This window comes from Apteryx rowi, unplaced genomic scaffold (genome assembly GCF_003343035.1).
Source record: "Apteryx rowi isolate R43461 unplaced genomic scaffold, aptRow1 scaffold_311, whole genome shotgun sequence".
Taxonomy (NCBI): Eukaryota; Metazoa; Chordata; class Aves; order Apterygiformes; family Apterygidae; genus Apteryx; species Apteryx rowi.
This window is the reverse complement of record NW_020449542.1, coordinates 938,432-961,579: the sequence shown is the minus strand read 5'-3', so window position 1 is coordinate 961,579 and position 23,148 is coordinate 938,432. Positions and strand designations below refer to the sequence as shown.

General features: G+C 35.5%; 2 protein-coding genes across 5 annotated transcripts in view; both read right to left on the bottom strand.

Moving 5' to 3' along the window:
* The window catches only part of RDX (radixin), a 30,265-nt gene extending 14,929 nt beyond the window's left edge, over positions 1–15,336 (bottom strand). Inside the window, exons 1-3 of one of the 3 annotated variants that reach the window (XM_026070516.1) lie at positions 15,266–15,336; positions 5,675–5,758; positions 1,329–1,424 (exon numbers count right to left, since the gene is read on the bottom strand). In XM_026070516.1, coding sequence (XP_025926301.1) covers positions 1,329–1,424; positions 5,675–5,758; positions 15,266–15,277 — 192 coding nt within the window. In that variant the 5' untranslated portion in view covers positions 15,278–15,336. Of the gene's footprint in view, positions 1–1,328; positions 1,425–5,674; positions 5,759–6,390; positions 6,481–15,265 lie in introns of those variants that run through there. The other 2 variants (XM_026070517.1, XM_026070518.1) reach the window with 2 other exon arrangements.
* The window catches only part of PSPC1 (paraspeckle component 1), a 592,911-nt gene continuing 575,450 nt past the window's right edge, over positions 5,688–23,148 (bottom strand). The window contains exons 7-8 of one of the 2 annotated variants that reach the window (XM_026070528.1): positions 15,266–15,342; positions 5,688–5,758 (exon numbers count right to left, since the gene is read on the bottom strand). In XM_026070528.1, coding sequence (XP_025926313.1) covers positions 15,322–15,342 — 21 coding nt within the window. In that variant the 3' untranslated portion in view covers positions 5,688–5,758; positions 15,266–15,321. Of the gene's footprint in view, positions 5,759–6,428; positions 6,518–15,265; positions 15,343–23,148 lie in introns of those variants that run through there. The other variant, XM_026070529.1, reaches the window with a different exon arrangement.

Below are 23,148 nucleotides of genomic sequence, written 5' to 3'. Positions count from 1 at the left end.
TTTTGCAAGTTTTAAACAGCTGTCTACTCAGACTTTCAAAAGTTTATTTTATTTCATTTGGGCTCAACTTTCAGCCCTGATTGTCTGGGAGCAAAAACATCCAAAAATTAAACTCATTTTAACATCAAATAATAGTGATTGGCAGAAGGTACATTCAGAATAAAAAACAACCACTCTCATAGACTCCAATGCTACAAGCACTTTTGTATAGATTTTTGATTTTACGTGCATGAACAGTCTATCTAAAACTTCAAGTGCTGCATGAAGTCATGCATCTGTTTGCTTGACTGGTAAGAAGTATCAAAAATCACAAATATAATGCAACCATTTAATCATATACCCAGGGCACCATGATTACTATAGTCAACATTTCCAGTGTGAATTTTAATAAATATTTGCTCATTTTCATTATTGTCCACCTGCTTCCGATTTACATATTCCATATTTCACTTTAACCTCACCAGTGAACCAGTGAAATGGTTCAGATGGTGGGGGGGGGGGGTTTGTTTTTGTTTTTTTTTGGGGGGGGGGAATAATGATGATTTGTATTCTTGCCATAATAAAGCTGTATTTTCTGCATCTATTCTATGATTTTATCAATCCTAACTGTATTTGATACAAATGTTTAAATAGTAACTTACAAGTTAAACCCAGTTTATGTTGTTTTGTATTTAAGAACCATTGTTATCTTATAACCTTTTTCTAAATAAACAAACATTTTTTGGATATCAAGAACTGCCTTAATCAAAGTTAAGGAAATTAGCATACGCTTGCTGGTCCTCAACTCTATAAGCAACTTAATTTGCTAAAGGCTTTATAAAGCAACTTTTATATATTTCTGCCAAATGATGTACCCAATCCTGTATTCAGAAGTCCTACAAACTACCTATTAGATACCTAAATAAAAGGTTAGGACCCTATTAACAGATAACTTGTTCAAAAATCTATGGCTACATACAGGCAAATTTCTGAATCTCTACTAATACTACTTTTTTTTTTTTTGAAACTCTTATTCTATCATATTTTACTACATGAAAACAGGATCATATGAATTGAAGTTTTATTAATGCACACATTACCAGAGTATTGGAAATACAGAACCTATGTCTCTTTCGCAGTCAAATTAAATGTTGATGCAACTTTGCAACGCGATTATGCTCCTTTACAGTTAACCAAGCTGAAGACTGTATTTTGTCATTTGAAACAGACAATAAGAAGCAACTTTTCAACTGAATTTGAAATCAGACACATCTCACCTATAACATTAAAGTAGCAAGCCTTATGTATTTTTAAAACATACACTTTTCTAAATGTAAGGGAATCATTACCTTTTTATTTAGCTTTAGCCAAGTTGAGTAGCCTTTGCTGTCCACATACTGCAGCCCAAAAAACCAGACTTCACGAAGACCAACAGTTTTCACCACCTAAAAATAAACAATCCACAGTTACCTGTAATCACTAAACAGAATCTTTTATGATAGTTAACTTACAGAAACCATCTCAAACTGAAATAAGAATAATGTTTTAGAACAAAAAAATATAAAATAGTAACATCAGGTCCAGGGGAGAATTCACCTAAAAGTTCTAAATAAATTCAAACACAGTATTGCCAAACTTTCAATTGGATGTGCAACTTACTGCATAAATCAAACTCAGCACCTGAGGAATACGAGGTAAGAAGCATGATGTTGATCTTTAAAATTAGGTCCGGGAACTGTCTGAAGACCTACAGACAAGTAAGTCCACTTTAACAAAAGACAACCAGTAAAGCTATAATGAAGGATAATATTTGTGGACTCATGGATAAATATGATGCAATGAGGAAGAATCACCTCCTTCAAATATTTTAGACTTCTTCTAAGAGTTAGTGATAAAAAGGATAAGGATGATCCAGCTGATAAATTGTACAAGGATTTCCTACAGAATTACTGGTCAGGTCCATCACCAAAGGCTTTTAACAAAACAAAATTGTCCTTGAATAGAGATAGAGTCTTTTTTTATGGATAAAGCAGTTAAAAAGCAAGAAAATAGGAGAACACGTTTCTCACAACAGAGTGGTTACCTGCAGTGTAACCACTAGGGAAGTCCCACAGGACTTCATAAATGCTCTGGAAAAAAAGGATGAAACTGATGTGACAAAATCTACTGTAGAAAACCTTTCAGAAAGATCTCTGAATGAACAATAAAAAGGAAGATTAACTTCAATAAAAGATGAAATTTGCTAAAAACAAAATACTGTACTTAACAGAAAAAAATCTTAATTATGTAAACAGAAAGACCTTGTAGTAGAGGAAAAAAGTAACAATGCTGTTGTATTACTGTACAAATCTATGGTATTCCCAGATCTCTAACACTACACACGGACTGGCCATATCACCTTAAAAGGATGCTGTAGCACTGGAAGTGGTTGAGAAATGTTAAAAAGAATGATCAGCAGTATAAAACATCTTCTGCATAGATAAGACCAGAATTAAGGCTACTGACAGAAATGAAGAGGGAAAAACATGATATAGAGCTACAAAACCTGCATGTCATATTCAAGGAAAATAGAGAATGATTAATCATTATTTCTCAAAATGTAAGTATTAAGAGAATCAATTGAAATCATTAGACAGCAAGTTCAAAACAAGCAGTTTTACGACACAGAATATAATGAAACTGTGGAACTATCTTATAAGACCTTTGCATAGTAAAAGTACATGTGGATTCAATAAGCAATTAATCAGAAAGGTCCAATGAGGATTATTAAACAATTGTAAATTTTGGCTCTGAAAGATCCAGTACGGCAGTACTTACGTATGGGCTCAGGTTGAACCATGCTGGCAAGCTGGTTATTCAGATGCATGTGAGGTAAATAGAATTTTACACATAGATCCTCCTCCACTTTAAAGTAGTACTATCGGGTTGCAAAATTAAGATTTTGAAAATTAGAAAATGTCACAATTAAGAAAGCTCTGCAAACTTATTTCTGATCCCTTGCGTATGTGTATTATGTCTTAACAATCACACAGGCACACCTTTTTCTCCTCCTCTCCCCTTTCACTCACAGCTTTAGTAGCCGATTCTGAGAATGCTCTCTACTTTGTGGTTGTACAAGTCGAGCCCTGGTACTTAACCAGCACTCCGAGCTGCAGCTGAAGTCAGTTAGAACTGCAGATGCTCAGCTGCTCTGTCCATAAGGCATAACTTGAAATAAAGGAGAGAACCCTCACATTTTTCCAGAATGGGAACTACACCAAACCAGGAGTTCTGACGCTCACTGCTAAGACCTTGTCAAAAACAAACAACCCCCGCCCCCTCCAAATTGTGGTAAAATACCATCACGGGATTCTTTCCCCCTCCTAGGAAAGAGTTATAGATGAGAAACCGGTCGACTAAAAGAGCAAAGATCCCCACTCACACATTCTGATCAACAACAGGATGGACCAAGGGGACTAATGACAGATATGTTAAAAGACACCCTCTAAAATAAAAGGAGTCATTTAAAAAAAAAAAATGGTTTTGTGCAATAAACAAGAACTTTATCAAGTTTCACAATGGAAGAGAAAACAAAGCCACAGACATCAGAAGTATGTCTTGTCTGCTAGGAGATGAAAAGGATGAAAACACACTCTGACCAGGAAACAAATCAACTTCAGAAAATATCAGTTAAAAGCTGAAAACACCCATTGACTGCAAAAAGGAAGAACTGTTCGCAAAACAGTAGAGAAACACTAGATAACAGCTAAAATAATGGAGAGGTTATTTTCTGTAAGCAATAACTAACAACGTACTGTCATGTCCACCATCTCTGCACTAACCTTGAAGACCAACGCACTCAGTAACAGTGCTATTCAACTTTCTTACCATAGAGAAATGGTATAACTTTTGTCTGAAAATTTCATGCTGGTTTTGCAATACAGTTCAGCTCTTAATGTTAGTCTATGGAACTCGCGCACAGATTTAAGGTCAGGCTGAAAATGTTTCTCCCCTCACACACGACTATGCTGGCTGATTTTGTCTGACCTAATAACTTTTCAGTTTAAATCTTTCAGAAGTTGATTACAAGAGCTGCTGAGATGTCAAAAGCCACATAGTGAATTGAGGAACATAGGCGAAGAGAGCATGAAACATGCCAGGACACAGAAAGAATTCAAAACTGTATCTTTATTCCCTGTTTGTGAAAGCCCCGGTTTGGATGAAACTGATTACTTGGGCACAAGACATCACACAGCAGAATGTCACCCCACCCAAGACTGCATGGATAAAGATAGCAAAGGTTGGCAAGAGAGAAGTAACAGCTCGAGGCTTTGATGCCACAGAATACATGCTTTTTACCTGATGGTGCCATTGGTTAGACAAAAAGCAGGACCATTGCCCTGTTCCCCCAAATTGTCCACATTACTACACTTCAAAGCTATCTGCTCCCCTTTCTTCAAGAAGTCTTTGTAGTAGTCACGAAGGATCAACACATCACTATGCATCCACCTGTAAGTGACAGCCTCTACTCCTATGTAGAGGCTGAAGACATACTGCTACTGATGTGGGTGGGTAGGGGTACAAATCAGACAGTCATTTCCAAAAAAAATTTGGAAATGAGGTTTCTTTCCTCTAAAAGAAAAAGCTCAGTGTTACAAAAAACAAGGGAAGAGATTATCTCTTTCAGCTTACATACTAAAGGCATTTAAATGACCCATTAAAGTCTCTTTAAGTATGTCATCTTCTTTAAATATTCAGCATTACATACTTTGAGGATCTACAGCAGGGTGGACAAATGACAGTTCTACACAAAAGAATTGTTGATGATATAGTTAAACTGTTTTTGAAGAGTAGTTTGGAATACTTCCACATTTTTAACTAAATACATGCATCTCAGACCTATATAATATTAAGTATTTATTAGTTATTTGAGGAAAAGAGAAATGGCACATTGACAAGCCTTTGCCCTTTACCTTTTCTAGAACACTGCACAACCTGGATCAAATAAAATTATTTCAAGATTCTGATTTCTAATATCACATGGAATTAATTGGAAAACAACCTTTTACAAGAAATTACTCATTCAGCCCATTTAAGTGAAGTAAGATGAAGACACCGCCAAGTGAGAACATGTAGCTCTGATAGGTCTGCAACCCATAAGCACATTAAAATACATAATTTTCACTTTTTCCCTCTGGAATTTAACTAAAAAAAGATCCTAGCACAACATTACTTTTCAAATATTTAGGAATAGAAGTATTATCTGTGGTTTCTATTCTTGGACAAAGAAGATAGCAGCTCTCTTCACTGAATTTTCTGCCTTACGTTCGTTATTTGACAATACTGAAGGCTACAGGAATTTCTCATACATGCACTTCTTACAGTTATGTTGCAGTTAAGTACACTGTGATTAGACATAAAAAAAACAAAACAAAACATTACTTTCAAAGCAGTTCCACACACGATTCAACTGGAACCTCACTGTTCATCTTTCTACACAGAGTTGTTATTGAGTTTAACACATTCCATTAGAATTAATGATGAAGTTCAAACAAAATGACTGCATACTCAGATAATGTAATGGAAACAATGGAAATCTAGACATGAGAAGCCTTCTACTTTATCAGACTATGCCTTAATGCCCATAATAGGTTTGTATGTGTATACATATAAATATACACATATATAAAAACTATATTGCACACACACAAGTTACCTGATCAAAGAGCTGCTTGCCTGTTGTATTGGGCTGGATGGCAAATTCCAACTCTGCATCCATTGTGGTAACTCTCACATTGATCTACAGAAAATAAAAAAATATTTAGATCATACTGTTACAGTGTAATCACTTCATATATTGTGATTATCTTGTAAGAAACAATATATGATAGGTAACTTCAACAACTGTGATGGTCTTGAACATGTAGAGAAGACAACAGATATAAAAAGAAATGTGAATCTGTAAAAAAAAAAATCATTTCTTCTATTTAGTAGTATAGAAGTATATTCAGAATAACATTTAACATTAGTTTTGAAAGTCAAGCCATGAAACAAAGCTTAGAATTGATTTAATGGGCTGGCTAACATGACTACTGAAGACTCAAAGAACATCACAGTGTTCAGCTACTGGGCACTATAGTTGGATGTGCTTCCCAAACCTGTGTAAAAGGAAAGTTGAAGTCACATGCATTATCATTTCAAGGTATTTATACTTGGCAATAAAAAAGCCAAACAGCCTGTTGCCCTGGCATTTCCAAGATTTGGAGGTCCAGCTTTCTTGAAGGAAATGGGACAGAGCCTATAGACCTCGGGACAGACTAACAGCAGATTTTCACCATTGGAGAGACTACAGAAGTTAGCTCCACTTATACTGATCCCATTCAATTCCTTTACTACAAGGCCGGAAAAGTCACTGTCATTCAATGGACTTACCCACTCTTGTGAAATAAAGAATCATTTTCCAGATGATTCCCGATAGTCACGGTTTCTGTTTGTTCCAAAACAAGCAGTCAGATGCTCCAAGTGGTATCTGGAGGCCTACCTTACTGTTCCAAAATTGCTACAATTGGTACACACAGAAGTGAGAACTGTGATGAAAGAGAACCAAGTACTAAATACATAATACTGCCTTCTCACTTCTAGAATGGTCCTCCATTCCTATTGCCGGGCTATCATATTTTATTTATCTTTAGTGAAGAAGAATATAAAGTATTAAACATCAAATTTACTTTGCTGTAAATGCAAAATCAGAAACATGAAACTTAAGCAAATTTAAGGCACATGCAAATATACTGTAAGTTCTCTGTGTACCATAAAATATGGAACGGGAATAAATTAGGACTTGGATTAAAAGTACTTCTACCACTTCACCTGCTTCTCTATAAACCATTTCCATTAACTATTCCCTAATTTTTCTACTTAGTGAAATACTTTGAGAAGCAAGCCTAGAAAAGTCTCAGTAAGACAGAATACAGATCAAAGGTGTGAAAGACAAAACCGGATGAAAGTTTGTGCCTGTATAACAGTTAAAGCTTGTTCACTCCTTTATTTAGTGTCAAAGTAAACAACTTTGGGCATGAGCTGGATATATGAGACAAGAGTAGCAGGAGCTGGAGGACCTCTGGGTTATAGACCTGCAAACAAGGATGACAGTGGGGGTTTAGCAAACTGTTTTTGTGTGCAAATGTGTGCGCCAATACTGATAAAGAACAAGAGTTTAAGCCTTTGGAGGAAAAGATAGTGAACTTCTATTGGAAAGAAAAATTTAAAGGGTATGTGTCAGGAGGATGGAAAGGAGCTGTTTTCTTTAGATTCACCCCCTTCCCTTTCAAGGGATAAAATTGCTTATTCTCTAATGCAACAGCTCATTTAAAATTTTAAGTCTAATTCATTGAGCTGGACTGGTTTAGAGGGCAGTTGTCCTTTAATTACAAATTTTTAAGCAGTTTTTCAATATTTAACTTTAATAAAATCTGCCTTACAACAGCTACAGATAAGTTAAAAAGGAGTAAGGCTAAAATGTAACTTTACTAAATGCCAAAGCACTCTTATGTAACAACAGCATTGCCAAAGCACAGCAAGTGCCACAGAGGCACTATAAAGCACAACAAGTTAAACTAGTAGCAACAGACTTTTTAAGGTTGCAGCAAAGATTTTACATAGAAAACCTAATTTCAAATGTCATCTTCTAGAAATGAACTAAGAACTAAAATACTCAAATGAATAATAAAATAATAGATGTAATACGGAGGCAAAACTAAACACAGCCTCTAGATTCTGTCAGCTTCTGGATGTTCCTGGTTCAAATACAGGCAGAGTGCTCTAACAGCTACAACTGGGACAGATACAAACACATACTAAGAGTACCTGGTCACTTGCATGCATTACAGTAACTGCTAAAGACTTCAGCTATTTTGTCTTTGAACTTCTGAAAATGTAAATGCTAATTAGTAGTTGGGTGATTATTAATCAGTTCTACTAAGAAAGTCTCAAATAAAGGGATAACATCAAAATGTTACCCTTTATGATAAGACTTTTTTAAGAAAAGACTCAAAAAGGTAAAACTGCTCTTGATTAAAATATATCATTTACCTCCTGAAGATATTTGGACAGATTTAGATTGTGACATACCAATACTGAGCTTTTAAAGCTTTATAACATATTGTTATAAAGCTTCAGTTATTTCTGGGCATGAAAAATGAGAAAGTTACTTTTGACAGAACCTGGGATTGAACCCAGAAGGTTTACTTATCTAACCCAAATCTTGCTCTCACAGTTCTCAAACCTATGTTCTCAGTTACATTGTCTGCAAAATAAAGCTAACAATATGCTTTAAGGAAAGTGATGGGGGATGCACTGAGTTGTCTAGAAAACAGTCACACAAGAAGCTCCTGCATAGTAAATAAGGCAGGGAATTGAGAAAGTGCAGGAAGAGAAAGATGGCCCACATGGGCAGTGGACAGAAACTAGTGTAATCTGCTGCTGGGCATCCAGCTACTTTCAACAGCCCTCCTAACACAGTACTGGTGGCAGGGGGAAATCATCTGAACCAGAAATTACAAAGACTGACACTGATCTGGACCTACTTACTCTGTGCTAACTATACCACATAAATACGGAAACAGGAAGGATCCCTCTTATAATGGTGACAAAACAAAAGTATGAATGTTTCCTCTAGCAAATATTGGAAGGCTACCACCACTCATACCACAAGACTCATGTCAACTTTTCAATCTTACTCTTCCTTCAGTCTTCAGAAGTTACCACGAAACATTAAATAAGACTTAGTCAACTACTGCAGCTCCTCAGCCACTTGACAAATCCAGCTCAGCTGCACACAGGCTCAGGGTAAGAGCTGCAACAAGGCACATTCATACATAACTTTGATCCCAGACACTTTGATCCCAGAGCAGATGCCTTCTAAGGATCGTACTCTGGTAAGCTAATCAACTCTCTAGGAGGTTCTACAAATTCATGAGTATGTCTGAGCAAATATTATTTTTTAACCTTTAAAAAAACTGACCATACCCAAACGATATTTTTGGTTCCACAATCAAATAATTTATTGCATTTATTACTGATCTAGAGATCAGTGTCATGGCAGTTGCGGCTGGGGAATACCTAAAAATGCTATAGGTTTAGAAACTGGGCAACTTTGACCTTGCCAGATGATTCACAAAGACAACATGGTGAGAAACCCCCTTCTCCATCACAGAACAGTCAATGTCATACTTGAATCACAGCTCAGCAACGGCAGACAGAATTGGGACCTGGCAATATGAAACCTTCTAGACTAGCCCTTGCATCTCTAAAATAGTAAATTGCTAACTTGGGTCCCTTACTTTACAGAGTAAAGTCCAGTGCTGTTAAAACCCATGCAGCTATATATAATTTTAATGTAAGGATAAGAGAGCATCTCGGCTCTCACTTTAGACATACAGCTAGACCGATCTTCATCATGTAGAAACAGGGTGTGAACTGCAGTCTTGTGCTAAAGATAGGGTGGCATAAAAAAAACGAACCAACAAAAAAAAAAAAAGAAAAAAAGAAAAGCCACCACACCACACCAATCCATAGCCAATATGTCAGCCTCTTTCAGGGCTTATCTCTTTTTGGCAGAATTTCATCTCAGATGTACTGCCTCTATGTAATTATATGTTAAATCATATGAACAAATCATTTAGAAATGCATGGGCTGCATTAAAAGGCCATGATGAAGAAGATAAAAGGGGGAATAAATGAGTTATTCTACACAATTTTAAAAAAAGTCTATATTCTAACAGAAAGAAAATCCTTAGCACTATAAATTTTCTTTAGCTGGCTACTTTTAAGAGTCAATTTTATAAACAAGGTACTGTAAGAATGTATAAAGCATACAATGAAGCTTAGTATAGCATAAATTCTGCTGGACATTTAGGAAAATGATATTGCAAAGCTCTGTGTTAGAACACTAAATCTATGTAGCTCATGGTTTTTAAAGTAACCAATCAGCTTGGCTCATTTGCCTATCCTTAATAGCAACACTATATAAACAAGCGACCGGGGACAAGAACCTCTCTCCCTCACACACACACACACACACACACACACACACACACAGAATCACAAGAATTTTTGTGAAGAATTGCTACAGCAAGTAATTTTGCCTTATTCTGACAAGACTGCTTTGTCCCAATTTCTGGATACATTTTTTTTTAAATCTATTTATTATAAACTCTTCCCAAATAACAGTGGTTTACCTTTCAAATGCATGAAACCCTTGCCTGATAGTTATATTTTGCCTCTTAGCATCAGAAATAGTGGTCTGAGTCTATCTTTGTTCTACCAAACCTGCTTGAGAATGAGCAGAAGGGGAGAATGTGTATATACATATATGTTGATTATTCTTTGTGAAGGAAACAACTGATGTTTTGATGACAGAGGCTGATGATGGGATATAAGGAGGTTTGCCACAGCTCACAAAATATTTACTCCAAATATTTATAAATTGCTTAGATGGATTGCTTTTATCAAAAACAATGAAGAATAAGGCAGAGCAGGTTGATGAACATACCTGGAACAGTAACTTCCATACACACTTATTAAAACATATTTATACAGCAATTGTATTTTTGTTGTATATTTTCAGTGCTTTAGGGACTTTAAAAATATTTCTACACTTCCTTGTAGTATCTAACTTCAACCTTGCACAATTTAATGGGACATTACACATTCATCACATTAACTTTTGGGCCTCTCCTCAATCTTAGATATGTTCCTTAGAATATGCACAAAAGCATTGTTTAGCTTAATAGTCTAATATTAAACATTTTCATCCTACTAAAGAGAAACAGGTTACTGTAGTTTAGCCATCATTTGCTGAGATTGAGGCACTTCAGTTTTCATTAGGAAGCCCTAATGTAAAACTGAGTAGGTACCAATATTTAGGAAAACAAATAAATAAATTACCTGAAAAAGGGTTTCAGTGGTTTTGCTTTGTTTTAATAAATGCAGTATCAATTGCTCACTTGTAAAAGCCACAGGAACCAGTCCAATTCTAACTTACAATAAAACTGCATATAGCAAAAAAAGTTTCTTCCGAGAGCTTCCTCACACTAATTCAGCTGATTACTGCCTATATCATGTTTGCATATTAAACTATTTGTGTTAAGGAATAGCAGTATATTGCGCTCACTACTCTACACACTGTACAGACATGCACAGTACACTCTGTATCAGCCTCAGAGCACACATGCGAAGAAATGCAATGAAGGAAAAAAAGAACAAGATAAGGTAAAAAGGTAAGGATTAAACAGGATTAGGAACAGAAGGCTACAGAAGTAACAGCACATGCATTTTGCTAGTAGTCAAGTCAAAAAAAAACACACACCACAGTCCTCAAAACTGGTATCAGTTTTCCATTTATACTGTACAAATAAATCATATATTCAAAGTGTAATTCACATATTGCACTATATATCTCAAAGATTTTTCTGTAAAACAATAACATTTCAGTGAATTTATAGTGTATACAATTCCACTTTCACTACTTTCAAAATTATTATTTACAAAATTAACTTCTGTAATGTCCATATTGTTCTACAACTACTCCTTCTGGATACACAATATCCCCCAAAAATGCTGAAAAAGTCAAAAAAGATTTTTATTTTTTTTTAATCTCAGTAACTTTGACATTTTAACCCTGTTACTACCTAGCGTAATGGTTTCTCTTTCATGCTTTTGAGTATGGTATGAAAACACTCCAAACTATCAGCAAAAATAGCTGATAATTTTAACTCCTCTTACACCCCGTAAATGCAAGTAACATTTCAGTCAATTAAACCTAATCTTCTTAGCCTATGAAATGATTAACAGTTAGGTAACTAATGATGTCTAATTTTAGCTCCCATGTTTCTATTTTTGGTGATGATCTGAGAGAACAGCATACATCTGAGAAACATTTTGTATCAGCTCGTTTAGGAAGAAAGCACTGAAAACAAGACTCACCAAATACTCTGTTCTTCAGTAAGCAGAGAACTAAACACTTCAAAAAATCCTATTAGTAGCTCCAGCTTTGATTACAGCAATAAAGACCTAATTAAAAACACTGACTTTTTTTTTTTTTTTTTTTTTAAAGAGGGATCACAACAGAAGCTAAATGAAACTTAATTTTGTACTGCCAGGCAGAACTGAGAATAGTAAAGTCTCAGAACTATTTTGTTTTAAAAGTAGGGGAGATAGTGAGTGAATTGCTCAAGAATGGAAAGTCACTTTGTTCTTAATACAGAAAAAACAGACTTTTCTACTGAAGCAATCAAACTAGGAGATGCTTCAAAAATAGATTTTTTTCTGACGTTTTTTATTACATTAATGTCTCAGGACAATATATTAAAGTCACTTTGACTCTTTTCAAAACAGCCTTTTTACTCAAGCTATGTAACCTAATAGCCTGTAAGAGACAAAATCCCAAACACTTATGTAAGAACGATGAACTTTTACTACCACTCACAAGATATCATTCATAGTGCCACGAACCCTATTTCAGAAGGGGACTTAACTTCTGGGAAATGTGAAAGATCTTTACTTTCAAATTCAGTAATGGTAAGACCCTTTACCAGTCTCTATTTACTTAGCTTTTGCCTGGAATACTACAAAGTTTCAAAGTAAAAATAGTGAAACTAAAATCTATTCCATTGATTTTCCTGTGATTTAGTGTCAATTTAAACCAATCTATAACTTCATTATTTGTTATGCATATCAAAATAAAGCTTTATTCTAAAATGTGGAGAGACTACTTACAGTTATACTGCTCAGATTCACATATTTACAAGAACAACAGATTTTCTAAGAACTATCAATAGGATCATTTCAACAGGATTTGGAAAACAAAACAAAATACTTAAATAGGTCGCAGTAATACAGGGGAAGAGAGCGATAAAAAGTGCCAAAATTCTGAATTATGTTGAGTTTTCTCAGTTATATATGATACAACTGCATAGCCATGATTTTGTAGTTAGCTTTCAGGTTAAAGACCTCTAAAAATAAAACTATAGAACACAGACTGTTTTATTGCACAGCTGTCAAAAAAAAATTTTTTTTCAAGAAAAAGGAACTGAAATGCAGTTTCTGGACCAGAATTACATTTGGCTTTTATAGATTGTCTTTAAAGACAATTAGCAAGAGCTGAAATGAGTGACCAGAGCAAGAGATCTTCTATGGCCCAGTTCTATCAAACCCTAGCAGAACTGCAAGACCTAAAGAACGATATCAATTCATTAAAACATAACCAATGACTTGGCTCTTACTGTCACCAAAAAAATGGGAAAAAGCTTCAAAACAGTCTACCATTTAAAAAGCAACCAGAGCAAAACCTGACTTTTGATTTCATAGGTAAGGTTAATGAATCATTTGGCATGTATGCTACTACTTCATTCACTGATTACAAATTATAAGTACAACAACTTGGAGTTTGCAGGGGAAAAAATGCATATGGCATTTTCCAGGAAAAAAAAAACAATTTAATTTCATTTCTTAATGGCTCCTTTCACCTGTTTTTTTTTCCTGAATCCCACACGTCGCTAGGTCACCAGGAAGAAAAGCCCAATGCATGAAAACTCTTATATAAAGCCCCTCATAAAAGAAACAACATTCTCTCACGTTTGGCATGAGTCCAGCTTCTTTCCTGAGATCTGGTAGCTAATTTCCATTCCTAGGGTAGATTGTGACCACCTCCAACACTTTCTGCAATCTCAATTCTGAGAATATTGCTTCTCTTCTGAGCCATTCTACAACTATATTTTCTATGATTGTCTCAGGTGCCTGAAGTAGAGGGAACCCTGCCTGCCTGAAATTTCAAGCTTCTAACCCCACAGTCTAAGAAGAGGTAGCCTAAGGCTCCCTTTTCCTCTAGTGATCACTTCTGTGGTTTCATTAGTCTGTATATGCGGGGGTGGTTTTAGGGGTCTCAGAACTACATGGCCTCCCAGTGACTTTCCTTCTTATTCTTAAAATACAGTTTTCCTGTTGGGAAGCCCTATTAAAAGCACTACTCAATTAACATAGCCAGGACTCAAAAAGGTCAGAAAATAGTATGCTGCTAATTTGTTTCCCTACCTTTAAGAGTCCAGCTTTCTTTAGGAAGGGGGCAGGATATGAATAACTAGTTCTAATTTCATGAAATGCTATTGTATTGCCCCCATTCAGGAAGGAAAAACATGAAATCACAGAAAAAGTGATATGGTCAGTGTCAGCCAACAGACCAACAGCAAAGCCCAGAACAGAACTTAGTCCTTGGATAGTCCAACACTCACATTATTCATTAAATTGCACCATTTCTGAATATTGGCATGGGATATGGCCTATTTACACTGGTAATTTTTGATTAATAGCAAAAACCTTTTATATGTCTATGTGTCCATACAGCTATGTGTACACACACACACTTATGATTAGGAACAGGGCAGACCTATTACTAAGCTGCAAGCTCACTGAAACACCAGTAAACAACGAAAGCCTGATGGCTACTCCATAAGTCAATTGAACTGCATAGAAATAATCTCCACTGACAATTCAGTTCCCCCCCTTTCACATCTTTCACTCACTGTATTTAGGGGGAAGAGACAACCAAAAGTCATTTAACACATGGCAGATGAAATCCTAAGCTTCCCATATTACATCAACAGCAAAAGAATCAAGTGGCAGAATAACAATCTCCTTAAAGAATTTCAGAACAAATGTTGAAACAAAAGTCAGAGAATTAATTATTATTTTTCTGGATAGAAAGTGGATAAACCCTTATCTCAGCTGAGGGGTGAATAGGAGATAACAAAAATTGCTTGTTTCCTCCCTCCTGCATGTACCCTCTAGGTACTAACATGGTTAAACTACCACCTAAATTAGCCCTGTTGCTATCACTAACTCATTACACATGTGCTGCCTTTCCCTGCCAAATCCTACAGCAAATCCTTCCATTGATTCTACCAGACATTGAGTCAGGCTCAAAGTATGCCTCCATTAACCACTGTATGTCATCTCATCTCAAAGTCGACAATTCCTGAAAAGCCATTCTTCCTGCCAGTGAAATGGTGACCATTATGGTCAGGAAGTACTGCCCACATCTCCAAATGCACTGCACACAACTCCTTGCAGAACCAATATTTTTTGACCTTTTCTTCATATGTTGGTATTAAACTACCTGAACTCCAGATACATGCACTTTAGCAGACCTTATGAAATCTACTAATGACAGAATCAAAACTATTAGAGCTGATCACCTCTAAAGGGAGAAAATCTTGTTAAATTCTAGATGAGTAAGAAAACAGCTACTTACTGGTTTCGGCATTTTTTTTGTTGCTTTCTTTACAGTCTCTAGTCCAATTAAGCCTTCTACAAACTCTTTGTCCCGTTCTGTCAAAAACAAATATAAAAGGGTTGTTTTTAAATTAATCATAACAGAGTTCATGTACATCACAGCAAATAGTACAAATTCCAAAGCAGATAAACAAGTGCTCTACATGTGCAAAATACACCCCTCAGTAGATAACATCAATATAAAACAAGTGAGTAACCCAGTACCAGAAGCTACAGGTATCTAGAAAGTACCATCCTCTCTAGTTTTCCTAGAATACTAATCCACTAATGTTAGAATAAAGAGACAAGTTCCCCAAATGCCACACATTCCTTTAAAAACTTTCGTATCAGACATCTTATACTAAAAACTATTACCATTACTTGAGAGAAAGTAAAATTTGCACAAGGAACTACAAAGCTGCAACTTAATCTGTCAACTCTACTCAAACTTGGAACATCATGAAAATGAAGAAATAACCTAACATGATCTTTAAAATCTAAATTGTATTTCATGCCTGTTAAAGCATCCGTTTCACTTAGTGAATGAACAATGTGCTATTTTTTTTCCCAAAGAGAAGAGAAATGCAAGTGCACCATTAGAGTAAAAAAAAGACAGAAAATTTGCTTTGCTTAATAAATAGAACTATTTGTTTCTTCCCCTCCCCACACACCCTTTTTTTCCCCTCCTTTTTTTTATGAAAGGTTACAACCTATGGCTGCATGGTAACAGCAGTATTTACTGTTGTGTTCTGGAAGTTCAAAATAGTTCTTATACATTGAAAAAATATGTTTGCAATTTCGTTGGTAGACAGCATCCTCCCTCCATGCAATTCACTCTAACTGAGAAAGAATATGCAGCTAATCACCTTCTTGGGCACTTTTAAAGTAAAGATTTTTATGACTCAGACCTGCTGCTGGTCTGCAAAGAGCACCAAAGGTGGCATTACCTGCAAAAATAATATTGACCGGAAAGGGTTACACTAGGAAAAATGAGAAAAAGTCATCATAATCTGAGATTCCAACATTATAATTCCATGGCCACCTTGGACAGATAAAGTTTTCAGAAATGCTGAAGGAAAAAGTTTAAGGAATAAAAAAAAATGGAGTAATTTATACAAAAGTTTGATTTTTGATAAGTACATTATTTTTCATTCTTAAAGAAACAAGCAAGTATATTGTTAGATATATTTGAACAAGTTATTTTCTCTTTACTTCTAGGCAATAAAAAACTATGCTAAATATCAGAAAGATCTGCACAGCAACCTAYGGTGCAATAGCAGGGAGGGTTATTTTTTTCTGATCTGCAGAGCTACATTTGAAAAGAGAGACTGGAGAAAACAGACAATGGATGAAAAAGGAATTTAAAAAATATCAACGTTGCTGGCTGGTAAAGAAAAATGAATGTTAAGACTCTAAAAATCATATAAAGAGAGATATAATGTTGTAATGCAGATACAGAGCAAATTTTATTTAAGGAAGAAACAGCCTGAAAAATTAACACAATATCCTTAAGGTATATTCATTATGACAAAATTAATATAGCACAACTATAAAGGTATAATAGTAAATTTGGCTAGCATAAGGTCAATTACATTCCTGTACATTTTGAAATAGTTTGTAGTTACAGAAGATATTCTTTGGAAAGAATCAGCAAGACTGCTTCACTATTCTAAGACATAGTTCAATATATTCTTGAAAAATACAAACTACTTCTACACTTTTCTGCAACTTATTTTCAAAACATTTCAATTTTACCATGAAACGTTTCAGGAAAAAAAGGTAAGAGAAACAAATTTTTCTATAAGGTCTTCTGTATCCTTATAACACTGTCCTTTGATAAAATTTAACAGCATATTTTCACTTCACAGAATAGATTCCTTGCTCTTCTCCCCACTTTCTCTAATGCACTCCTCAGAAAATTTCTGGAAACTAATAAAAAGCAAAACAACCTTGGCTCTAACTTTTGCTATCAGTAAGTAGGATTCTGATCTGTAGTAATCCCTGTGTTCACCTTTTTGCCAGTAGAGTCTCATTGCTAGTAAAACTAAAGGCAGATTGAAGCCCTAGAGTTAAACTCAGTTAATTAACAATGCAAAAGCTAAATTAGATTCTCATCCACCATTTTATAAGTGTGCAAACTCTACAGCACAAAAAGGAATAAAAAGTAGCACAATTATTTTCAATGCAAATCTAACTACAGGCACACAAAAAGGAAGAGATATGGTAAGGTAAATCCTTCTCTTTAAATGCAGAGTTAGTATTTCTCACTAGAAATTCTCTGAAACCTTTAGTAAGCCCAAAAGACCATGATCTATTCTTCAATACAGCAGCAAAAAAGATTTATAGAGCAGTCTCACTGACAGTAAATCAGTATCTTTTCATGCTATTGCTCTAACATTAAATTTTCTCAATTTAATACAATGATCACAAATAACTTGACATACAAATCAATTAGCTTATTGTATTCTATTGTAATCGCATACAAATATAACACCACAGAGGAGAATTCAGTGCGATCCATGCAAAACAGAGACAAAAGGGAAGTTAAGACTACTAGTATTAGTTAAGTTCGGTCTCCAGGAAACAAACAGCAGCATACAGCACAAAGATGAGATCTCCGTTACCAACCAATTACTTTCTGAAGTCTTTCCAAAAGAGAACATGTCTATCACTTTCTAAGAAGACTCTGTCAGATCCTCATACGTTTTAGCATTGTAGGTTCTTCCACAAATATGTCCTGATTTTTTGCTTTTGGTTTTACCCAAACATTTTGTAAGACTACTACCAACCAATCCTAAATTACTTATTTGAAAATGTATTTTAAAACTGCAAGGCAATATTTTTTTAATCAGAAATGTGACTACAAAATTTTATAGGCTAATTCTACATTATCAAATCACAATTAGTAGACACATAATTTAACTGAGTTTACAGAATAAATATTTATCATTTATATGCGGCAAAACAAAGCACTAGCTAAAATAAGAATCTTCTTGTGCAAAACCCAGTACAAATAAATAACATCACTGCCAGCCCCACAGACCTTATGAATCTAGTTAATTATAACAGTAAAGAAGCAATAGAATAAATCTATCAATCAAATTATAGCTCAGGTATTTTTCTTTGAAGTGTTTACTGTAATATCTTTCGATAAAGGGTAAAAAAAACAACTGTCATTGCATTTATTTAAAAAAATAAACAAATTTCATAAATTTATAGTCAACCATGCTGCAGCTTATTTCTTTTTCAGATCATAAAGACCTTGCGCTAAATTATGAGAAGAATCAAACTAAACATAATTCAGATACTAGTGTAAAACTTAAATCATTAGATGGAAATAACAGTCTGGACATAGCACAACAGCCTGAGTCTACATGTTTTCACACTCAAAGTGTTATGCAATTTCAAAACAGTATATTCACGTAGTTGCAATGTTCTTATGTATTATCTCCATATAAAATTAAGAATTTTGCAAATCTTAAGACTATGCAAAAATTGAAATCAAATAAGCAGTGAATAGAAAAACAATATCTATCTTTCCCAATTATTGGCACCAGCTACCATTCAAATAAAACAAATACCAGGAAATTATTTGGCTTAAAAGAAACTGAAAATCACTGCCAGGCAAAACACTGTGCATCTCCACTATTATTACTGAAGCGGGAGTTCACTTCTGCCACTTACCTGTTTCCAGTGCATTTATATTTAGTGAATGCAAGCATTTCAGTTTTACCAGATGTCAAACTTTGAAACAATTACTTACATATACTTGCTTTTATCTTAACACCAATGTCAAATTGCACTGCAAATAGAAGAAAAAATGGCCAGCCAGGATTGGGAACTATCCTCTTATCACTTCCTGTGTTCTGAAAACGGCTTGTGACCTACTGTACACAAAGGCTCATCACTTGGGCATTTCTGCTCCTAAAGGTGCCTCTTTCAAGTCAGGATTTAGCAGAGTTTTGACTTTGCAGAGTTCCTACTGCTATGGCACTCCAGTCCTCGGGACCTTTGTAGTATATGCTAGTGATTCAGACTCTGAGCCAAACCGCCAAAATGTGACCTGGCTCCACATGRCATGCAAACAAAAAAAGAGTCACCCAGAACTCCAAAAATTCTCTTAAAATGCAGAATTGTGATTTTAATTGATTTCACTACAAGTCAGTTAGTTTTTTAAATCTTTATCATTCATGTTTCTAGTTATGCCACAGAAGCCAAGAAATAAAGCAATTGTTGAAAGATGACAAAGAAAGCTTTCTTTGTAAAATGATGGTGCATAATACGCTTGATGCCAAAATTCTGTCAATATATACAGCAGCTGTTTTCAAAAGAAACATTCTTACACAGACATGGGACTGAGGTCAGGTGAGAAAGGGATAGGAGGAAGAAGGCTTGAGCAGGATGTCTGCCTGGCAGAGAACGAACCTTCAAAAGCAGGCTCCATCTGACAGCTTAGGAGCTCCTCCAAGAAGCAGGCTCCTCAGTAGTGTGCCTCCTAAGCTCTGTAAAAAGGAAGCTCATCATCTGTTTTTCTACATACAGATGGTGGGAATGACAGGGTTTTGGGTACAGCAGTATAACCCTCTCACCCATTTATTTGCAGGACCTTATTTAAAATAAATATACTATTTTCCCCCTCAGATTCTTATGCCATTCCAATTTCCGCAATACCTAAAAGTTTTAGATTTTGGGGGAGGCAGCAACAGGAAACTCGCAGGTTCACTGTACCTGACTAACTGGTTGCAGCTTTCTGCAAAAAAGTCTCTTCTCCAAAGCAGCCTTTGAGTACCTGCAGGGCAATTATCTTTTCCACTACTCTTAACAGCTCCCTAGTGACACATTTTCTGAAGTCCAATAGAGAAGTTCATGTATGCAGACCTAAAGTCTGTTCCACACCTCTTTCAAAGAGATGAGGGAAGGTGGTCTACACAAATGTCTGAGACAGAGACAAACCATGGAAGAAACCAAAATAAGCTATCTCATTATAAAAAAAGTTGAGTTCTACAACAAACCAATAATAACCAAGATGTGACCGGTGCTGGATATCTTATGTAGAATTTTACATACCCATCTTTTTTGAGTTCTATATCTTTACCTTCTTAAAACCATTTCCCCTAACTCTCCCCCCTGCCCAGAAATACTTGAGAGAGGATTGCCATCTCTCTGAAAAATAATTACAGTATAACTAATACAATTATTATGCATTAAATGTATTTCAGTAGCTAAATAGCTAACTATATGCCGAAGAGTATGAAGCGTTTTGTCTAAACTGGAGTTCTCAAGCACTTCAGAAGTACAAATGAAAACCTGGCATTTGCCACACAGTAGTTAAATGAAAACCAGTACAGACTAGCCAAAGAATATTCATGTGATACTTACAATTTTACTAGTTAATAACAGATATTCCATATAATTTACATAAAGTTTATTTTTATCGGTTTTAGCAATCTTAACTTCAAAGTTTAGCTTCAAAAATACCCACAACTGTACAATTCGAAATAGTTGCAGGATTTGGAAGTGTTATACAATGGCAAATTGTCCAATCTTCCCATGTACATTTGAAATAAAAGTAAAAATGGAAATTAAGATATGTGACTGATGCAAGTACTCTGTTTCAATGAAAAGCAAATTTTTCTTCTAAAAACACAGTTGGAAAAAAATATGACATAACCAAAATCTTGGACATATCCCATTTCAGAAGCAGGCATTTTTTTATTATATTTTATTTTTCTGAATAATCTGGTTAAGTCTCTTAGAACTAAATTCATAAAATAAAGGAAACGTACGAACGTGAACTTGCCATTCATATTAGTCTCCAAATACATTAGTTAGAGTTCTTAAATCAAAATGTTCTGGTGTGAAGATTAACAACCCTCTTTTTGGGCCAATGAAATATTTTTGTTCCTTTTATTACATGACTTGAGGATTTCACTTCAGAGATTAATAAATGTCTAAAGATGAAAGGAAAAAAAGCTTCTGAATTTGAAGCATGATTAAGAATTAGTCTACTGGTAAAGCTACCTTGAGGATGCAGCCCTTCAGTGTTGAAAGGAAAGAGTTTACGTAGGTCTATTCAGGTCTATTACTCTATTCTAAACTCACTAAGCATGCAAGACACTGATATATTAAAACAGCACTGAATGTATCTTTCAACAATCAGGACTGAAGTTTGTATAAAGCTTTGTTTACATTTACAGACTTGAAAATCCTCCCTTTCCTGTATTCCCACACACTTCTAATGCAATACAAAGTGATATTACAGCTTTGATGCATTTAACACATCCAATACAAAGAAGTAATGCCACAAACAACTCCCCTCTCAATCTCTGCCAACAGAAGTACTCCTTCTTAAAAAGCTGAGCAAAAGTTAAAGATTGTGGAAGAAAAAAAAAATCCTTATACCTATTTAGACAATGGCTAAAGTAACTTGCTTTATTTACCAGAAACTGTCTTTTGTTGTCATAACCAGCTAGATTTCTCACCCCACTAATCTTGCATCTTGCAGATAAACCCATACTCTCACTCTCTTTATGGCTTTGCCTAATTTCCTGTGAATCAACTTTATCCTGGCAGCTCTGAATATTACCAAGCTCTGCAATTTTCTCTATTGCATGTCAGAAGTAGTCACCGACCAAAACTCTTTGTGCCCTCCCTACAGACACTTGTACAAGGTTTCTCACAGTCAGCACTCAAGGAAAACTTTCTGGACAGCTCCGGACATGTCACTGCATTTCCATTTCTGTGTTTGTCTGCTTTTTTAAACTGTTTATTGTACTTTTGCTCTCTAGTCTCCCAACCTGACAGAAGAGCTGTGTCACTTTGGCACAAAGCTTGGAAATAAGCCATTGTCCTACAATTGCCATTTGCTTGGGGGGAGGGGGGGTTGCTTATCTGGGAACATTACATTGCCTTACAGTTTATTTTTCTCACGGCCTCTCTTATGCTAAATCAATAAATCCATAAAGACAAGTCTTATAATCCAATAAGGATGAGAGAAAACTAGTAACAGTTTAAGAATGACAAAATTACTTCATCACAGCTGCTTTAATATTACTGTATGTCAAAGCCATGTCTTCCCTTTCAATGCACATTGCCCAGCAACATTGTGCCAATGCACTACATAAGAGCTGACGGCAACAATGGTATTTCTACGGTCTTCTCAATATGTGAAGTGCTGCACAAGCAGATGCATCCTCAAAACATTTGTGACAAACAGGATGACAAATACCTCTGATGAGAACTTGACAGAATAAGATGCAGAGACTTGTCTGAGGCCTGACACAAAGCACTCACAAAGAACTAAAACTCTGAAGTGCARCTTCCATAACTTAATCAAATAAATGTTTTTTAAAAGTATGTACCAGATTTAGGAATGTGAAACACTTCTCTAGGACATTACATAGACTGGAAAAGACAGCTTCATAGTACTTCACAACTGATATAATCAGTTGCATTGGCACAGAGTCCAAAGGGAAATTTTTCTGTGTTCAAATTAAGAAAACTCAAAAACAAATGAATTCCACAAAGTTTAATAAGCTCAGGTTCCTTATCTCTGCTAGCCTTTAAGCGGCAAGGTTAATAACGAATGCCCACGACTTGCACAAAACATTAATCCATTCAAAAACAATGCACAATGGCTCATTCAGGGCCGCTGCGCCCATTACATCGACCAGTACTTAAGGACTCTAAAATGTACATTTGTTGAAAACAATAGACAGCAACAGATGCTCCACAGCACTTGTTTATGAAGTAATTCCTTATTATTCCGCCACACCGCCACGGTCAGCTGGCCGAGCCGACTGCCACATGTCTGCAGCGGCCCCGCGAGCCGCGCAGCCCGGCCGTATGAATAATGCAGGCGCC